At 34.3% G+C, this 21,509-nt stretch overlaps 1 protein-coding gene across 1 annotated transcript in view; it reads right to left on the bottom strand.

Annotated features, from left to right (window-relative positions):
- Nucleotides 1-21,509, bottom strand: part of FAF1 (Fas associated factor 1) — a 537,070-nt gene that overhangs the window by 124,544 nt on the left and 391,017 nt on the right. Inside the window, exons 10-13 of the mRNA XM_059064103.2 lie at nt 20,225-20,351; nt 19,203-19,266; nt 18,168-18,249; nt 4,194-4,348 (exon numbers count right to left, since the gene is read on the bottom strand). Of these exons, the coding sequence (XP_058920086.1) occupies nt 4,194-4,348; nt 18,168-18,249; nt 19,203-19,266; nt 20,225-20,351 (428 nt within the window). The remainder of the gene's footprint in view (nt 1-4,193; nt 4,349-18,167; nt 18,250-19,202; nt 19,267-20,224; nt 20,352-21,509) is intronic.

The raw sequence follows: 21,509 nt of genomic DNA, 5'->3' as shown, positions 1-21,509 counted from the left end.
ATTAACAAAACAACTTTTTGGAATCTGTCCATCCCGGCTGGTTGGCCTTAATCCTCAATTTGGTTCAGACCACACAGGATTACATTTTTTCTCTATTTTTTTCTCTCTTCCACAATTCAGATAGCTAATTATGAGGTTTAAAATACCAATATCCTTTTATAAGAATAGCAAATACCTGCAACCCAACAAACTAGGAATGTTGCTAATATTTAAAATCTCTGAATAGAAATAGTGAAATTCTATTATCACCTTCTTGTGTCATCTCTTTCAAGTCCTTCCCTGGCTCACTCAGGTAGAGTGACTCATTATGAAGTTCATCTTGTACATATTTCATGTTACATATTAGCTCTTATGTCTGTCTTGCTTACTAGACCATGAGTGTTTTAAGCATTAGCACTGTGTCTTTTTCAACTTTTCATCCTCAGTGCATAGCACCAATCCTAGTTCATATTAAACATTCAGTAAATGTTTATTCAATGAATAAACATGGAGGAATATATACCTTTCTTAAGATATTTTAGCCACTTCCAGAAGTGATATGCAAGATCTCTTTGTTTACCATTATCTATCTGTTTTTAGCTTTTTCTTTACCGGCATATCCTACTGTTTCTATCAGGATTGTTGTTCAACTGGATATTTGGGAAATTATACCCTCTAGCACCTCTCAAGACTAACAAGGGCTTTCTGCCTACTGCTTTAAGAAAGAATGGCTCTGAAATGCAACTACACATGGCAGCCAGTAAGGCTATAGAGAGTTTTCCAAGAAAGAAATCCTATTTAGATATACAATACTGAAATTATAAGCAACATTCTTAAGTGGAATTAGAAGAATACATTCATTTGCCAAATTTTTATTGTTTCTTTCTCCCAGAATTTTGTAAAGTTCCTTGTTTAATGAGACAAATAAAACAAGTCCTTCCAGAAGATCACGATTTAGTGAGGGAGAAAACAGGCAAGTAATCACTACTGCTAAAGTTTGATGTCTCAGTTCACATTTGGAATGTTCCAAGATCAACCTAGAAGTTATTCTAATCCATTATACAGATATAGGTTGGTTAACTTAAGTATTCAACTTAGAATAAGTTACTAGAATCATTTTGAAAGTGGGAAATCCAAATCATCAACACTACAGGGGTGTATACCAGTGACATTCTATAGTTCTTTTTAATTCTAGTTTGTTAGCGAAATCAGGTATTCTGGTTTGTTAGCAAAATCAGGAAATTTGACTTATAACAGCAATTCACATTCATATTCTAGTAACTTTACCAAAGCATTCACTTAATTCAATATCCTTCACTTGTCTTCTAGAAACAGGAGAGATTCACAGTAAATTATGGAGGACTAATGTTTCTGGAGGCTTAATCCAAGTATTAAGCAAAAATAAATTTGCTTGGCAAGTCCCTTCCTGTCTTGGGCATCAATGTCTCCAGCTATCATACCAGAGGATAGTCTCAGAAAACCACTAAGGAAGCATCCAGGCTAAATAACTTATAGGCTTATGACTCTTGAAACTTATATGATTAGCCTGAATTAGGATAACTAGATAGGGGACCAGACAAGAAATACACCAGGAATTTATTTCTAAACTTTAACATTTGTCATAAAGAAATCACAGTTGAAAGGAAACCCACAGCAACAATCGTATTTGTGATGTCTAGACATCTCTTCTGTATTTCCACATATTAATTTGTCCCATTTTAACTACCTGGTAATAGCAAATGATGGCACAAAAAAATTTTGTTATATAGACCACTGACCAATAAACATTAGTACAGAAGACTTCTATTGAATTGAGAGGGAAAGTTTTAGGTTTTGTTACTCACTGTTAATCGCATCAAATGGATGATGCAATCAATTTTTATGACAAACACTTATGAATAAATGTGATAAAGATCCAAGAAACATCACAGAGATGGAAACTCATATACTGTATTTAGATTAATTTATGGTAGATGGTAAGAAAATTGTGGCTAAAGTTAAACTCTTTTTGGGGGGCAAGAAATCAGCCTAACTTATAATTTCGTATATCAAAAGGTAATCTACTTTTACTCTCTCTTAGGAATATGCCATTCCAGTGAATTTGCATCTTGTATTTGTAAAATGTGAATTTTACCATAGGCCTTAACTGTAATAATGAGGAGGTGTACATGAACAGTAGCTACATAATTTTATTTATTACTTTATAGAGAGAATTATAATACCTTAACTTTAAATATCAAGTTTTTAATTTGTTATATGAATAGAACTTGACTTTGAATAACGATGTCAAGTATCTTAAATCCCAGAAATTATGTTCTCTTTCTCCCCACTGCCCTGTTTCTTGTTGCTATAAATGTTTATTAAATTCCTAGATGTTTCTATTTAGGTTTTAATATCATTTCTTTTTGTTTTCATAACAGTAACCTAATAATGGGATGCCACATTTTTTTAAATGTAGATTGAAATATCCTATCATACTTCACAGTTGGTCTTGCAATTCACTGGGAAATAGCTCTAAAGCCTTAAACAAGGCCTTTATTTTGTGTTTTAAAAAAGTGTCATAAGGAGTTAATACGACACAGCTGTAATGGTTCTTTCTAATAAGCAGCTTCTGTCGCTTTGGTCACCACAGGTGTCTCTGTAACCTGCAAACTCTTATTACTAGTGTATCAAAGTTGTGCTACTTAACAGACTTCTTTAGTAAAACATAACAAAGCAATTACATGGCTGTTGATTGCCAGTCATAAAAAAAAAACCCTCAAACACTAGTTTTCAAAAGAAACTACACTGCAATTTTTTGTCATTGTAAAATAAAAGGAACTAAGGAATTAAATGGAGGATAGAACAAAATAACAGCAGGTAGCCCGCTGAACTTAGCCACTACAGATGGTTTAGAAATAGTGTTTCCTTCTCCATCAAGTTGTGGATAAAAGGAAAGGAGGAGATTCCTTACTGCCAGTGAATGGCAAAAGATTTAGCCAAGTCTCCAGTCTATGTATTTTGCCTCATGAAAGCCCTTCGATGCTGCATTTTTATCTGTTTTTGGCACTGCTTTTCATCACCTTTAACTGAGTGTGAATAATAACCTGATTTAATTTAAACAAATACAGGTGCTAAAGGTTCTTTATTTATGTATAACAGGGAACATTTCCAAGGCAGAATGAAGTCATCCTATGAAATTTCCTAACCATTTACTTAAAGAAATGAAGTATTAGATGAAGAAATTGCTTCAACATTCTTTTGCTTCACATTTAAGAGAAGAATCATCTTTCTTTTCAGATTCAGATTACATAAAACAAAGTCTGAATGATGAGCAAAAATTCAGTGAGCCATAAAATAATAAAAAGACAAATCAGATGATTTCTGATTGTTCTACAGTCATTTAAATTAGGTAACTACAATAGGATTGCCTTGAAATGAATGAATTTAAACTCCCTGTTCATAAACCAGCAGTCTGTGATGATGATTGTGTTAACACACCCAAAGTAGCATCACAGGATGTTATGGCGACATGTGTAATTAAACACGATGAAATATATTTCAGATGGCAAACTCAAATAGGCAAAATACGAATAATTATTCATCACTTACAGATATTATATTATGAGTAACAAACTAAGTAAATTTATCCTGACAGCTAGGAAAGGGATTTTGTTTTTTTTCCCATTGAGAATATGGATGTAATGCTGGCTGTGTGCAAAAGAATGTGTGCAATAAAGCGATTACATCAATTAGCATATGCTAGAGTTAAGCTATTACCAACTCCACTGGACTGGTCCAGAATGTCCTGCCTTCATCACTGGAATTATTAAAAACTAAACTTACTAGTAGGATTATATATTAGATTTTCCTTGTCTTTTCTGAATATTATTAGAAACAGATTTTAATATTCAACAACATATTAGAACGTAAGAACATACAGAACATAGGAAGGTACCATATTATTAATATTGCAAAAAGACAAGAACAATGTATTTTGGTTTTGGTTTTCAGGTTATTCTTGAATTTAAGAAATCTTTTATTGGTTAAGGTATTTTTTCACAATTGAAAATAACTGCATGTTAACTACAACAAATAGCTTTTATCTAATTAAATGTAATAATAGACAATTTAGTGCTGAGGATGAAAATGTTTGTGATGATAAGAAACCAAATACAATGATGACTTTTAACAATAAAAAAGCCCAACTTATAACTTGTGAACAACAGTATTACCTTGCTCTGTTGGCGTCCTTTGTCAGGTCCCAAGCCCAGGTTATAAAATTTTGACTCAGATAAGAGACGATAGATTCAGCACAAAGCATTTGTGAGCAGAACACGTTGGTTAATACACTTTCATCGTGGTGGAGGTAGACAGCAAGAAGCTTTCTCTGAAAAGAGGGGAAAAGACTGATGAATTAAAATATGCACTAATGTAAGATTTCTTGAATTTTGGAAAGGCACAGTCAGTCAATATAAACAACAGTAAAAATTAAATGCTATTCCCTAAAAGAGTACCTGACACCTGGAGCTCCTAAAGCATCTACTAATATGAATACGCTTTGCTTCCTTACACTCTAAAAAGCTAGGATGATTATATTGTTTTACAGACTGCTGTCGCAGATTCCTGTTAACATGTGCAAGCCTATCTCAAGAACAAATTGCAATAGAATGGCATTTTCTTCAACTAAAATGGAATTACCAATCTTTGTATTTAACACATACTTTATATGTAAAGGGAAAATTAATTCTATACTATTCAACTATACAGAGAAAAAAATACTGATTAAGATTGGATGCCAAAATCTCTCTTACACATTTTTTGTTTTTAATCTGAGCACTAAATAGTCTCTTCTACTTGAAAGAAAAAGGTCTGAAATAAACTTGTTTTAGTTCCACAGGTAATTTCAAAGCCCTTAATGTGTTCCCATGTCAAAGTCCTTACTTAAGAGCATGTGACATCTAATTGCCATTTGAAAAGATTATAGAAAAATGTTCACTTCACATGAATTCTTTCTAGTTTATATTTCAGAAAATGTCCAGTGAAATTTTTCACATGGAAAATTATTCTTTCCCTTCTGCCTGATAAAACTTGCTTTCAGGAAACGACATCTGCTCTCTTAAAAGTATCCTCTGTAACAGCTGGATAATCAATAAAATAACTGAAACTAAAAACTGAAATTGAGCAACATAATTTGCAAATGTCAGCTTTAACCACAACAATGATGATTAAAGAACCTAAATTGTCCTTAACTTTTTGGTGCTACCTTGTAGAAGAGCTGAGTTAAAGAACAGTCAGTTACCAGGACATGGAAAGATAAAATTTTATGGTAAGGACAATATACACATCTAATCTGTGAAATTCTGGTGAAGGAAAATTTCAAGGAAGCTGTAAGAATGTGATGATGAATAAATTTGCTGTGTGGGATTTTAAACAAAAGCAGGACATTTACAGAAAAAGGGCTCATGTTGATGAAAGTCTGATGCTTAGAATTATCCTGATAAATAATCCAAATAATAATCCTAATCCTAATAATAATAATTAAAATATTTTCTTCAAAGAGAAATTTTGTACTAGATGAGGGTAGCCAGAGGTACTTTAATCCCCAGAATAAACCTGTAAAATAGTATTCTTAACTTCATTAGTCTATGCAGAAATTAAGCTTTACAAACCTGACTTATCCTAAATTCTACAACTAGTAAGTAAGTAGTACATCTGGGATTGGAACCCAGATTGACTGACTCCAAGCCTGTGTTTTCTTTGGATACTGTAGCATAGCAGGGAACCTAACTGCACTATAGTCGAGACTTGGAGAGCTTGTAGAATATTAAGGCACCAGATGCTCATATATCAGTGCTTCTGGGGCCTCAGAGACAGCATGTAATGGGAATAAGGACAAACTGCTTCCATGTGTCCATTCATTCATTCATTCATTCAACAAGTATTGGTTAAAATATTCTTCGTGTCAGGCCCAGCAGGAAGCAGTGGTGATTAAATGCTGAACAAGAAAGATTTAGGGTTTTTTCATCTATGTTGATGTATGCAGATACCAGTAGCTGGTAACTAGGAAGTCTGTAATCAGATACATTGTTGGAGAGATACTTATCTAGAAAATTCCTACTCATCCATTAAGGCTCAAAGCAAATGCCTCTGGGAAGCCTTCCCTGATTCCTTCAGGCAGCGTTAAGAGTTTCCATTTCTGGGCCTCTATCTCTTCTATTTTATTATTACAACTGTTTACCAGTTTCCCCTCTAGACAAAGTTTCTCAAGGGAGAGGACCGGGTCTCTTTCAGTCTTCTTTGTATCCCTAAGTTAGCACAGGTCTCAGCATGTTTGAGGAAAGAAACATGAATGCTGATATCAACCACAGTCCTCTGGCAAAAAAGACACCAAATGGTGGCAGCAATGCCAAATCACTCTTAGTAAACAAATCTAGAAATCTGCTGCTTTAGGGAAAGGAACGTGAACCTGGCAGCACTAACAAATTCAGAGCTCCTCTTCTTAGAAGCTCTCTGGCCCAATAGACAGGGGGATGTCAACCTCTAATTCTGCTTGATCGTATCTCAGCAACTACCTTTAATGAGACACTGGGAACAAGAGAGCTGTCCACTTTTGAATCAGCATATTTCTAACCAAACAAAGCAATGGCTAAATCTTTAAAATGCCTATTTCTCTCAAGGACACTGCAATGGAATATTTAGACTTTGGGAAAGAGATTAGTGATTTATATTGCTATCTCACTGATTTAATTTAAATGCTCTTCCAAACCAAACACACATGTGCTGAAGAGGCTACTAGGAAACCCAACATGGAAAGTTCCCTATACGTGCAGCTGACAGTGTTGACTGAAACTAAACTTGGAAATCCAGGGCACTAATGCACAATATCAAGCAATAAAACAGCATCTCTTTGGCAATATTTAATTTAAAAAAGAAGAAAGAGGCAGGCGAAGATCAGGCACTGTTTTGGAGGATCAACCATTCTGCATTTCAAAGCACTGGTCCCTGCAATATCCAGGTTACTGTGCTAGAATCTCGACTATTATATCGCAGTTGTGAGAGGGAGGGCAAAGATGTGTTTACTCAGTGATTAGGCCCTTAGAATAAGCCTCTAGCTCCTAGAGAGACAGCTCACCACTTATTCATTTGGGCCAATTCACAAAGCCTAGGAAGATTAAACATCCATGCTGAGAAGACAAGCGAATGCAGACGGTGAAAAAGAAATAAAAATTCTTTAAAAACTCTGAGATGACTTCATTATTTTTCCACAAGGAAACTTTAGGAAAGTGTTTAGTTAGAGAAAAACCCACATTGACCTCTCTCTAAACCCTTAATCTTTCCTTTGTGGTGGCATTGCTTTGTGGTAAGCGACTGGCTCGCCTCACCCCTCTTTTCACTAGAAGCTGAGAGAAAAAAGGCTCTGGAGAAACAGTTTTCGTTCTAGGGACACAAACCCCTGACACTGTTAAACATGAGATGCCAGGAAAACACACTTTAAAAAAAATTCTCACTTTAAGCTCTAACCTGTGAGAAAGGAGATGATACAAAAAGAGTATCAGAATAGGATCTTCACGTTGGGGGTACTCCCAACAGTAGCTTTCAAAAGAGAAACTGAATAATCTTAAAATAATCTTTTCTCTCAAACACAGTAAGCTTTCAACAAAAATTTTTCTTCTGCCATTATGACAGTAAAAATAAGCAAAATATAAAGGCTCAATAATATGCAAATGCTACTAAATTTGGGCTACATAAATCTCTGATTAAATTATAGGCACACCTAAATGAACCACAGACTCAGATTTCTGATTACTTTATTGAGCTCAACTAAACACAGTCCAAAACAGTGAGAACTGGGTTCAGCATATCAGAAAACTGCTTTTGTGAAGAAAGGGCATCTAGTACATAGAAAAAGCATAGGAAAATGTTTTGTTTTCCATTACTATAACCATTTTTCCCTTTGGCCATTAATAATTTAGTTCAATAACATTTACAGAGTGCCTATGTGTTAGGCATTGAGAATACAAAGATGAATAAAACAAAGTTCCCTTGTTCCCTAAGAGTTGGGGGTGGGGAGGGGGTGGCGCATGGAGAAAGCAAAGAGTTAATTGCAGTATCATATGAGAAGCAATAAGATTGGGGCATTAAAAAACCCTACATTTTATTTGTCCTTCCTAATTTGGCAGAGAGGTTTAAGTCTGGCTGACGACAAAGGCAAGCAGCCCAGCTATACTCTCCTCTTTGTGATCTAGGTTTTGGTTAACAGTTAAAGGAAAGTCTCTAAGCATTAAAGTAACAGAAAGCTCTGTGCTAAACCCAATTTTGCCACTCACCAGCTGTGTGACTGTGGGGGTTAGATGGGTGTTGTAACAATTGTGGATAAAGTGGGTAAAGTGCCTATTTACAATGCCTGGCCCAAAGTAGGTGCCAAGTAAAATGCAGCTGTTAGGATCAAGATTCTGGAACTATCCATGCAAAATAGAAGGATTTGAAAGCCATTTCAAGAGAAATGATAGCCATGAAAATGTATGAAAGATTATACAGCTCCTTCATTTCTCCTACTGGCCATAGTGTTTGGGATGCTTCATTGTGTCTGTGCCTTCAGGGCCTCACTAATCTTCACATTCAAACCCAGGAGCTAAGGTACTAAGTTGATGCTTAGGAAGTGCCAAGCTGACAGCAACCAGTGTGACCTGGCCTTGAGCTACAGTAGCTATTGTATTTAGACACTTAGCATCACAGAACCACAGAACATTAGAGCTGGAAGAAATGAGCTGGCTATGTCTCAAAATAAGCCAGGCACAGAACAGACACTTAGAAAATATTTGCTGATGGACTGAAAAGGAAGGTGTCTAGTTTCATTTTTAGTATGGGAACATCCATAATCTGTGTGTTCAATGATTTTGAAGTTGATATGACAAACGATTTCTAGAAATGGTATTTCATAGTTTTTTCAGTATAAGAATTAAAATAAATTAAAAATAATTTCCTTTGTATAAATTGGGAGCTGATTTTATGTCTCCTCTTTCAGTTTCCCTTCTTTTCTAACATCATTATCATCACCATAATAATCAGAATTATCGCTGTTCTTTTCTTTTAAGTTTGGGGGTGGTTTACTGACACAAACAACTGATAGACTGATACAACAATAAACACTCTTTTATATTTTACCTAGATTTATCAATTATTAACGTTTTGTCATATTTGCTCTATCATTCTTTTTATACTTCTTTCCCTGAAACATTTAAAGTTGTACATATCATGACATCTCCACCCTACTTTAGTGTCTGTCTCCTAAGAAATAAGGACATTCCCTTACATAACCATAATTTCTTTAATCACACCTAAGACATTTAATATTATTTACAATATTTACAATTTTATATTACTACAATCATCTAATACAGAGTCCATATTCAAATTTCCCCAGTACCTCAAAATGTCCTTTGTAGCTGTCTTATTTATTGTTTTAAATCCAGGCTCTAAATAGGATCATCCTAGTACACTGCCCATTTCCACAATCCTGTTCCTGTATATGGATATTCATAGGTCCAGCCCAGCACCCAACCATGACTCAAGATAAGCACACTGTAAGAATAGAGGCAGGGCAGCATGAAGCTACATTGTCTGGATTCAAATTCCTGCTTTGCCACCACTCAGCTGTGCAACCTTGGGAAAGCTACTTCTCTTTTCTGTGCCTAGGGTGACACTGTTCTGGAAGTCCAACACTCTGTCTAGATGGGAGTGATGACATGACTGCTATAATAGAGGTGGTCCTAGGGTCTAGGCATGAACAAGAGATTGGCTGCTTCTTCATGAAGGTGATACTTGAGCTGAATCCTAAATTTAGGTGATAGTGAGGAAAAGAAGAGTGAAAAAGAGGAAAAGCAAAGAGAAAAGGTTGGGAAAGGCCCTGTGCTGTCAATGACCTGATGTGTTCAAAGAACTCCAAGCTAGTAATTTTTGAAGAGTGAAGAACCAGAGTGCAAACGGATTTTGGAAAGAATTGTGACACTTTGCCTTTGTTGTCTCCCAAAGCTGAGTTTAGGGACCAACAGGTAGCAACCAACTAGAGAGGTTCCAAAAGGAAACAGCCAGCTACTGAAGATGAGGAGATGCCAGGATGGTATCTTCTTCCTCTCACTTCCTGAAGCAGATGTTGGAATAGCACTCTTGAGGACACAGATGTACTTGAGTCTCACAAAGGGAGAACTCTCATATGAAAGTCACAGGTTAAACAAGCAAACAAACTGAAAAGCCTAAAGCAAAATCAAACTCTCTTCATAAAATAAGCTGACAAATGTTCATTGGGTACAGAGCTTTATCAGTTTTCATTGTTCAAATGGTAATACGCAGGTTATAAAATACCTTTGAGGAAGATAGACACGTGTCTAAAGTTTCTATGAATAAGGAAATTCAAAGCTCAAGTGATTGGCTGCTATAGCAAACTGTTTTTACTTTCCTTCTCTGTGAAATATTTACTTATATTGCTTGCCCGTATTGGGTCGTTGTCTTCTTTTTATTGATTTTTAGAGTTCTTCATAAATGTATATGCTAGAGAAATTAAGTTTCAAATATCTCTAACAAAGATACCAGGCACTACTTAACATCAGAAATACTTTGATTTTCTTAATACAGTTATTTATCAACGATTGTAAATGACAAGGCAAATATAAAACCAACAGATTCTACTGAAATGCTTCACAGAGGAAAGAAAGGTCAGAACACATTACTGTAGGTCTATGACAAAAACAGTATTATTGGGCTTCCCTGGTGGTGCAGTGGTTGAGAGTCTGCCTGCCGATGCAGGGGACACGGGTTCGTGCCCCGGTCCGGGAAGATCCCACATGCCGCGGAGCGGCTGGGCCCGTGAGCCATGGCCGCTGAGCCTGCGCGTCCTGAGCCTGTGCTGCGCAATGGGAGAGGCCACAACAGTGAGAGGCCCGCGTACCGCAAAAAACAAAACAGTATTATTTTCTGTTTTGTTAGGTACTCCAAGAAGGGTGTGGGAGAAACAGGATACTAGAAGATACACATGTATAAAAAGGTATACAAAAGCTAACAGGCTGTGAAATGTAGGAGGCAAAAGTTTGTAAACTACACTGTGCTATTATCATACTATGATTTTCTAATCATCGCCTGACACTCCACAACTACACATACACAAACAGTTGCTCAGTCTCTGCCACCAATTTCTCCCCTCCCAACCATCCTACAAACTGCCACCACATTACTTCTTCCTCTGACAGTGTCACCCTCTTCTTCAGAACTTTCAAAAGCTAACCACTACCTAACAATAACAAAAGTCTTTAGCTGGCATTCAGGGATTTCCATGATGAAATCCCAATCTATTTCTCTATTTTAGCCCTATTTCCTGCTGCTCCTTTACATGTACCAATTATGCAGGCCCAATCATCTTCTTTAAAATGTGCATCTGAATAACTTGGTTACTGTTAAGGTAAGGAGTCATTATTCCAAGGTGGGTTAATTGCCAAGATATTTTAATCTCCATTTCAGAGAAAATAAAATGGAGGCTTATATAGCTAGCCAGTATCAGGGTCCAGTTTCAAATCCAAATCTGCCTGATTTATTCAATGTCCATCTACTATAAGCAAACCATCTTAAAGATGTTTCACATACATTTTGAAGACATTTTACTTATATTGTTTGTTAACCCTGTGAGGTATGTACTACAATACAAATTTTTTAATTGATGCTCAGAGAGATTTAGTAACCTAGTTTTAATAGCACACAGCAAGTAAATGGGGACTCAGAATTCAAATATAAGAATTCCGATTATTTCTCTTTCTACCATACCTTTTATCTTTAAGTGAAAATGCTGAAGATTAGATATGGAACAAACTTCTTGAATGTACAGATGGAATACTTAAGAGATCCAATTTAGCTTTTTATATACTTTAAAAATAGGTAATATGAAAAACAAATACTTTCTAGGGACAGGGAGGGCTCTTTGAGAGAAATGATACTAATATGAATAAAGTCTACTAAAAAAATCAGCCTTGCTTTTGATATTTTAATAAATTTTACCTATATTACTTTTCAAATATGGTTATATGGTTCTCAAAAAAATGGTGAATAGCAGTAAATTGAGAAGAATGTTTTACACAGCAGCATATCTTAAAACTAACTTAATTATTAACTAATTAAAAAATAATTTTATTATAAACACTAAAGATTTTTACAATTTTAATTAGGTAGATCTGATTACTCAGTTGGAGAATTAGAGGCAAATTCCAAATATGATGCTAACAATATACTGTTTAGTGGAAATGTCTAATTACAGAACAGTATATTTGGTATGGTTGCACTTACATAAACTTAGCAACTTTTTAACTGATATATATGTTTGGAGACTTTTTCAAAAAATCACATTTAAAAGTAAAAACATTTAATAGTGGTTATTTTCAGGTTTGGGATTATGAGGCAACGCATTTTTCTACTTTAAATGCATCTGTATTCTTTTCTTTTCAACAAACATTTTATTTGTATAATGAAAACACATTTCAAAACATTATATTAGCATCATAGTTCTTATCTCACACATGTGCAGGATGCCGTCCTAGCTGTCATAAAAAATTACTCTAAAGACACTGTCTGCCTTTAAGGAATTTAAATTGAAAAGACAACAAAGACAAGATGAACAGACTGGGCATATTTTCCAAAGCACAAATAGGTTTGTTTGCCTGATTTTTCTGGATGATGGAGTGCTAGAAACTCACCAACTACAGTTGTGGCTTCCGATTTGTATAGAACTTATTTTGTCTAACAAATATTGACCAGTGATGGTAGTTTAGGTTTCTTTTAACCCGAGGAAGTAGAAATAGCACTACTTTAAAATGGGCTGATTTTTAAAAATGAATGTAATAAAACTCGATAATGAACAAGCACCGTTAAAAGCAAAGCATTCATCTTAGTGCTATAAATGCTCAAATGGGTTCTCAAAATTCCTCTGTGGAACTGTTCTTAGAGCTAGTTCATGAACAATCAGTTTTGTTACTTTATAAACATTTCTAAAATTTGTCCAAAACTGTTTAAAAAGCATCTTAGCCATGATGCTGGGTCCATTTATGAATAGATCTCATTTAATCCTCAAAACAACCACATAAAGTAGATATGTATTATCATCTTTTTTTTTTTTTCCTTAGATTAGAAACAGGCTCATTACTTGTTTGGGAACAGAGTTACTAAGTGGGAAACCAAGACGTGAAGCACTGGTTTCCTTAATTTATGTGTAATATTTGGAAACAGCACTGGGTGTAAAGTGAAGATCTAAGGAGGTGAAACAGGATTACTGATATCAAAGCCCAGTCTTCCAAAGGGCTTCTGGGAAAGGAGCAATCCTTCCCATGGGACATAAACCCTGGCACTGGGATTTTTACTGCTGTTGATTTTCAGTTACTACAAATGTCTAATCATTCTCTAGGGTACTTTTTGTTGTGAAGAGAACTCAGGGACAGCAGAACTGAGAGGTGGGGAGGCTCTAAGGAGAAAAAGAAACTTCTTTAAGAAAGTCCCAGGGAATCATAGTGTGGCCAGTGGTAACTCTTCTGCACATAATTAAGGAAGCTAACCACTGGCTCTTACTTATCTAAAGATAGAATATAAGCTTCATTCAACAAATATTTTTAAATGCCAGGTAATGCCAGGGCATCACAGTCCCCTCCATGCTCCTGTTGATGTTCCCAGTCTCATCATACCATGGACTCCAACTCTCTGTCTTGCACTTTTTTGCTCTCTGTCTTAATATTTTTGGTTTTAATTCCCTCAGTTGTAATCTTCTGGACTTTGCTTTTGACCTTCCTTCTGTTTAGAATTCTGTTATTTGCCTAGGTTTCATTTATCTTCTAAGATTCAGGTCAGAGATACCTCCTCAAGAAATCTCCCTGAATTCTAAGGCAGATGAAGTACCTCTCCTCTTTGCTTCTATAGCATGCTACACTATATGGATCTATTTATATTTTCTTATCTTCCCTACTAGACTGTGAACATGTCAAGGGCAGGAAACCTCTACATCCTAGGTCCTTAATAGGCATATGATACATATTCATGGCCTTCAACTCAATGAACATCCCTAATAGTTAAGGGCAAGGGAGAAGATCATAAAACTGTAAGATAGTCGAAACTTTGTCACATACAATATACTTAAACACAAGAACTTAGAATACCTGTTTCACTGAAGTTGGAGCTCTGCTTTGAACAGTATTGTAAATTCCTCATGAAAAAGGCAGAAAAAACTATGAGTACTCTCACCAAGTGCTCTCAAATGAAATCAGTCTGAAGCAGTTTTCATTAAGATGGATTGAATGTGGCATCGTGAGAAACACTTTATCAAATGTAGTGTTTTACTTAGTGATTAACTATATACCAGTTGATGAAGCTCCCCAAATCCTTTGTAATCCCACCACTCCAATAAACATTTAATGAGTATATAAGTTCAAAAAGCCTAGCAGAGGATTTAAACCTTCAATCTTGTTTTTATTTACTCTTGGAACTCAATTTCTCACTTCAAGTGAAGAATGCTGGTGCTTAAGGCTCATCTGTTGCCCTGGTAAAATTAATGTGCCTCCCACAGTTTAAATTAAACATGCGATGTTTAAGACGAAAGAAATTTAGTAACAATGGCAGAGTATCGGTCATTCTTGCCTTAAAATATTTGAACATCAGCAAACTGTTTTCTTAAAAATGATTCATTCAGAAGTTTTTAAAAAAATATTGAAAATGATTTGCTTTCACTCTCAAATGTACAGTCTGAAAAGGAGAGATGAAGTTTGAGGATTGAATCCTGTAGTATAGCAGTTAGCACTGAAAAGCTTCTGGAAGTAAGGTGGTATAGTGTAAAACACACTTACATGTGTTGGAACACCTGCACTCTCATTTGGCCTCCACTACTTACCCTTGATCTGTCTTTGGTTAAGTCATGTAGCTTTTCTGAGCTTCCTCATCTCTACAATGAGAATATTGATATTATATATCCCCATCTCACCGGTTTGCTGTGGGGTTCAAATGAGATATGCATAGGAGGAAGCTTCATAAACCACAGAGCATGATATAAATCTAAAGTAGCAGTGCTATTTCTATACTTTTTATAAAATCCTCTCTAATTTTGAAAGGAGATGTATATAATTTGGTGGATGACTATAATAAATGTCCCTGCTTAGATCTAATTTTAAATAATTTACCCACTCTGTGGATGAATTTTACTTAAGTCTAGGGCAATGTAATAAATGATACATAAACTGTTGTTGATCTTTACCTTGGGAAAGAGAAAAAAGGAAAGAAAAAAGCCCTGGACAAGGGGAAAAAGATAAAGACAGTTTATGAGTCCAAAGAGGTCAGTGGATTTGGGTATCAATCTAATATGAAACAAAACACATGAACCAATGATTTCCAGTTGTTAAAATACCAACACACTCATCAAAAGCAAACAATCAATTGTTTCATTAGAAATACCCAGAAGTTAATAAGAGTCTACGTTCCTCTGGGAATCATCAGTCTGAATAAATCCAAATGCCAATTTACTATACAAAGACTCAATAAAAAGTTCTTTCGTCTATTATATACTGTATATTTAAATAATGTATCGTCACAAAGTTATAGTGTCTATAGTAGCTTTTAAAATGGAATTTAAAAGATGTCTATGCTTATTTGGGAGCTATATTTAGGTTATAAAAGGCCCTCACATTTTCTGGTTACTTCAACTGCTTAGCAATCTTATTGGAAAAGCAGAGACGAATTAATCCCAAATACATTCTTATCCAGGAATGAATTGAAAAATAGATTATTTTAAAGCTATAATTATTCTTTCAAACATATTTATGTTCAACAATAAGTGATTGTTTAAATATAATAACATTGCTGTACAATGAGAGACTTAATAACCATTAGAAATCCTGTTATAATAAAGTATTCAGCATTACTTACAAAGCATTCTTGCAACAACAAAAAAAAAAAAAAAAAAAAATTGACCTGAATCTAACAAAGCTTTTAGACTTAATAGCCATTTCTCAGGAAATACAGAGATAGAGGAACAAGTTAAATCATATCACAAGGAAACAATCACACAAATCCAGAATCTGGAATAATCTGTAAGTCATCCAGCATGATTTCTTCACAAAGCAAATGTCATAAAAAGGGGTGGGTGGGGGGAAAAAAGTAGGTGTCTGCTTAAAAGGGTTTAAGAAATCTAACAACCAAATGTAATTTGTGATCCTTGAGTGGATCATGGTTTCCAAAAAAAGAGTCAACTGGTGAACTTTGAATATGCACTGGATACTAGATGACATTAGGAAATTATTGTTAGCATGTTACACGTGATAATGGTATTATGACTCTGTAAGGGAATGTCATTATTTTTGGAAAGTGCATGCAGATGCTTTTAGGGGTAAAATATAATGCCTGTGATTCACTTTGAAATGGCTTAGCAAAAAATAATGAATATATAAGAGTATCCTAAATGTTTTACACAGTTTAAGTTTTAATAATTTCAAAAGTTTAATTGCTAAAGCTCCATTAAAACTTTGGGACGCCCTGTATATAGAAGAAGCAAATATGGCAAAATTTTAGTAATTGTTAAATCTAGGTATAGGGGTTTTAAGTGTTTATTGTACTACTCTTTTACTTTTTCTGTATTAAAAATTGTTTTAATAAAAGTTAAAATATTATAAAATATAATTAAGTAAATGATTATATAATATTAAAAGGTGAAGATAAGCTGTTTTAACAGGGTTATAACATGACCAATTTTATATTGAATATGCATGTGTGCTCAATGAAATAAATAATAAATATATGGAAAGAACATATAAAGTTAATCTGTGTTAGAATATATTCTTTTAGCTTTTCAGTATCTTCCATAAATCTGTACTTATGGAAACTATAAACCTGTATTACCATAAATATATATTTCTTCAAAAATAAAATCCATTTAATATAGATTTAATAGCTTAAAAATATATGTTTAAAATTGCCTTTACAATGGGCTATTCCACTATTCTTAGGGTAGAGAACAATTTATGTTTCTTAATCTACTTCATTGAACTGTCAATGATAGATTTAAGCTTGATCACTAATTATTGTCTTGGAATTCAATTTTAAAAAACTGTTTAAAATGAATTTTTCTTTAGGTCAGAGTTTAACATAAGTAGGAACTAGAAATTTCAGAGGCATCCTTGCACTCTATTCTCAAAATTCTTTGTCCTCTTTAATTCCAATAACTTTCCCTCTAACTCCATCTACACCTTATTCCTTCCTTCCTCTCTCTTTTTTCCTTCATTCATTAAACATACAGAGTATTTACTATGTGTAGAGATGTAAGGTACACTGTCACTGCCAAAAAGAAAATCAAATCTCTTGGCAAGACATATATATAAAAGAGAGAGTATGAATGGATAATCAAAAGCAATGTGTTATCACTGCAAAGTACTAAAGGGTAGGTGTGGAAGAGTAGGAATCAACCAGGTAAAGAGCAGGATGAAAGGTATTCCTGACAGTGGGACAGCATGAAAAAAGAGTAAGATTATGGGGAAGTACAAATGGTACACTACTGCTAGATTTATTAAGTGTAAGGCAGGAAATGGGAAGAGCTGAAGTTGTACAGATAGGCAGGAGCCAGATAACTGGGGTTTCAACTACATTGTCAACATATAAATAGAGCAACCACACAGAATCTTCGTGCTCAAAATGTAACTTCTGATTTCTTGTTACATACTTGGATCTAGTTGATTTCAAGATCACAAGACCCATTTCTGTATTTAAGGAAAAATCTTTTTGTTGTCTAAAATGACTTTTAGGAGAAAATACTACAGTTATAAGATATATACTATTAGATGGAATAATCATTTGGGGAAAAGACTGAACGACAAATCATTTAGCAAGAAACTGTCAATCACATAACTGAAAAGAATATGAACATGTAGCCTGGTCCCTTCTAAGCATGTCCACCCCTTTCTCCCCCTAAAAAAAAAAAACCCATTTCAGAGCTTGACAAAGACTTCTGCAAAAGCCAGCAGTACCCTATCATACTACTGCCCCTCTGAAATGGGCATCTTGGTGATGATTAGGTTGGTAGATGAACCAGAAACAAAATCAAGTCTTCAATCTGAAAAAAACAGAAAACATCAAGCATTGCCTCAGGACTGGTGGTAAACCTATGGGATATACTTTTTAATCAGAAAAGGTAAGATTCCACTTACATCTCGGGCTTTCACATAGAAGGCCTCTTGAAAAGTTGCTTCTAATGAGCCAATAAAAAATACAGGATGGCAGTCACCATATCTATAGGAAAAATTGTGTCTATTAATTAAAATACATTTCAAATTTACTTCAAATTTCACAAGTCTAACCAATGAGTTTTAAGTAAATGTTGGGGCTAATGTCTCTTAAGTATAGACAAAACATTAAAACATTTCTTTAAAGGCTTAGGAATGGGCTTCATTAGTTTTTTGAACTCTTCTTGGCCTATACCGATATATCAGAACACTGGAATTTTAAGTACATCTAGCAAATGGACTTAATGAGTGCTATGAAAGCATGCCATTTACAAGTAGCAATTCCTGGTTACCCACTTCCTTAAGATTTTCCTAGTTACAATAGCCTTAACTTTCCACTTTAGTTCATTTATTCTCTAACACAGAGGGAAAAAATGGTTCCTTGCTAAGTTTCCAAATTACATTACATCAGAAAATAGAACTAAAGAGAAATATTGTTTACATGTAAATTTAGGTTTAAATATTTAAATCTTTTTAAACAGCTCTAGGTGAATCTCAAATGCATAGAAAATTTTATATTACACTATTAAAAGAAGAAATGCTAAATGATTCCAAAACAAAAATTAAAAGAAAAAATTCACTTATATCTAAAATTTTTAAATTATTTTTTTATTCAATATTACTTTTAAAAGATTTTGTTTGTCCTAGGATATACTAAAACTTAGTATCCTATAACCTAGTCCTTTTGGAAATATAGTCAAGATATTAAATTAGTAATCCATTTATTATGCTTCTATAAAGATATAGAGATAAGATAAATACATCTCTGAAGCGGCACAGTTTACTAGTTATCTGACTTGAATACCCTGTATTCACTATTAGGACTATATATATTGATAAATGTATCCTTTGACTACTTTAAGGAGAAATTGAAAACAATCTATGATTAAAGTTGCTCCAGAAAAATCACAGTAGCATTAAAAGAACATCAATTTTATATAGTTAATGTCCTAACCCTACCTTGAAGAAAACTCTGCTGTAAATTGTAATAAGGCATCTCCTTCATTTTCTGCGTTTTCTGGCACTAAAAAACAAACAAAAGAAAAAACAAAAACAAAAAACCAAAACAAATAGACACAAAAAACAAACCACATAACATCTAATCCCACATATAAGAAATATATTTAATCAATAAAGAGGAATTAAATTTTAGTTTCTGTGACACATCTGAGGAGACATTTTAACTCGACATACACATAAGAAGATTTCATCAAACCTTAAAAAAGAACCTCAAAAAAATTTCAAGCTCATAAATTTTTGAAAACCAACTGATACAATCCTGCTAGGTGCTGAAAATATGTGCCAGTCATCAATTATGCTTGAAATGACATCTTGTGATTAAATTATATAAAAAGTTCTCAAATTATTCTAAAGACCTTATTAATCAGGAAAATAGTCATTTAATGTAAATATCACATCTATTTCTGCCCATGAATGCCCCCTAATTTCACAGAGTAAATGAGCCATATATGGACTTATTTTAATAGTCATTTTGTATATAGCACCACTTATGATCCTATACTATGCATCTTGTCAGGTGCAAGTGAGGGAGATGGCACATTTAGTTTACTTCTTTCCTTCCAAAGATGGGTACCAGTGAATGGAAAAGTAATGTAACTACTGATAAAACTGATATCTCCAATAAGATGTGTGGTGACAAGTACAGTCACAAAAAGTACAGCTATTTTGTTTATCAATTTCTGGGTTTAAAGTAAAGAGATAAACTCATAACTAATTATACATGTGAAACAAAAGTTACATTCCCTTGAGTTTTTAATGAATTTTACTAAAGTATTGGGAATGGTTGGGCTTAAGATCAAAATTCAAGAGGCTCTAGTTCCTATGAATAATGTCTACTTCCTATATTTTCTCTCTCCAAACCTGAAAGTCAGTAAGAGATTTTTAAGTTCATTGTTCCTCATAAGTTTCTGCACTAGGAGGGAGAATTACAATGCTGGACCCAAACAGCTATTAATACTCACTCATTGGAGATTTCCTCAAGGCAGATGACGCCATGCCGAATACTTCTCCATCATCCACCCCAAATTCAGAAGCATCTTCAAAGTCATCTCCATCACTATCACTAACCATATGAACATCGGTGCTTTGCTATTTAAGGAAAGTCCTATGATTAGTTTCATACTGACTTTAGGAAATCAACTTCCAAAATATAAATTATGCAATTACAATAGGACATTAGCATTATAAAAGTTTTATTAAATAAGCTATTTGCTAGAGTGAAGCTTAATATTTCTCATTTTAAGGCTGACATATATTTGTAATCTTGCTGTGATACCCCTAGACTAAAGGCTGGAGCCTGAGTGAAAAAGAAGAAGGCTTACAAACTCAAAGAAGACTGGGATTTTTATCTGTTTTACCCCCAGCCTATGGTATACAATTAGGTGCTCAAGAAATATTCGCTCAATAAGTGAAGAAATGGGTACAATCTAAGAGGTTAGACATAAATAAGCTATATGAGTCTTTCAAAAAGCTCATTGTAGTCTAAACTTTTGGGCAGAAGTAATGGTAACATTAAAAAATTTTGCCTCTTCCCTACTGCAATGGTTCTCAAATTTCTCATTAGTGAAATATGGTACACTATCCCCATGTGTTACTGGAAGATAACATGAAATACACTATATACGAAAGCTCTTTGTAAACTGAAGGCCATTAAATATGAGATGTAATAATGATGCTTCAATTCAATAAACATTTACTGAGAATTTACTACATGCTGGGCGCTAATAAATATGCTCCGTTTATTTTGTTTTCAGCAACGTCTGTTGAGATATAAGGTAGTACAATGAAAAACATCAGTTCCAAAATATGAACTTGGCTCCTGATCTCTAAGTTAGAATGGGATTTCAAAAATACTGAGATTTCAAACATTTGAACTGAGTTGTGAATACTGACAAATATTAATGTCTTGGATAAGAAGGGGGTCGCAGCAAGGTATCTGGCTAAGTGCCTATCTGTGCCATGTTTAATAAATAAAGTCTACAAAGACCATTGAATAAATGAAATTTCTCTTTCAAAATATGGTGCTATGTACCTAAATTATGAAAATGCATTAAAACAAACTCAGAATCAAAGACTCATGAAACTTGGCTAGAGGGGATGTTAGAGTTCAGTCAGTCATAGAATCATAGATTTTAAAGCTGGAAGGGATTTTAAAGATCTCTCACTGACGTTTTTCAAATTTCTTTTCACAGAGTTACCTCCCTCCCCTAGCCCCAAGCAAAATATTATGTAAAATTATAGTGCATA

The sequence above is a fragment of the Kogia breviceps genome, chromosome 1 (genome assembly GCF_026419965.1).
Source record: "Kogia breviceps isolate mKogBre1 chromosome 1, mKogBre1 haplotype 1, whole genome shotgun sequence".
In the NCBI taxonomy this organism is placed as follows: Eukaryota; Metazoa; Chordata; class Mammalia; order Artiodactyla; family Physeteridae; genus Kogia; species Kogia breviceps.
The sequence above is the reverse complement of the archived record's forward strand: the minus strand, read 5'-3'. Positions and strand labels throughout refer to the sequence as shown.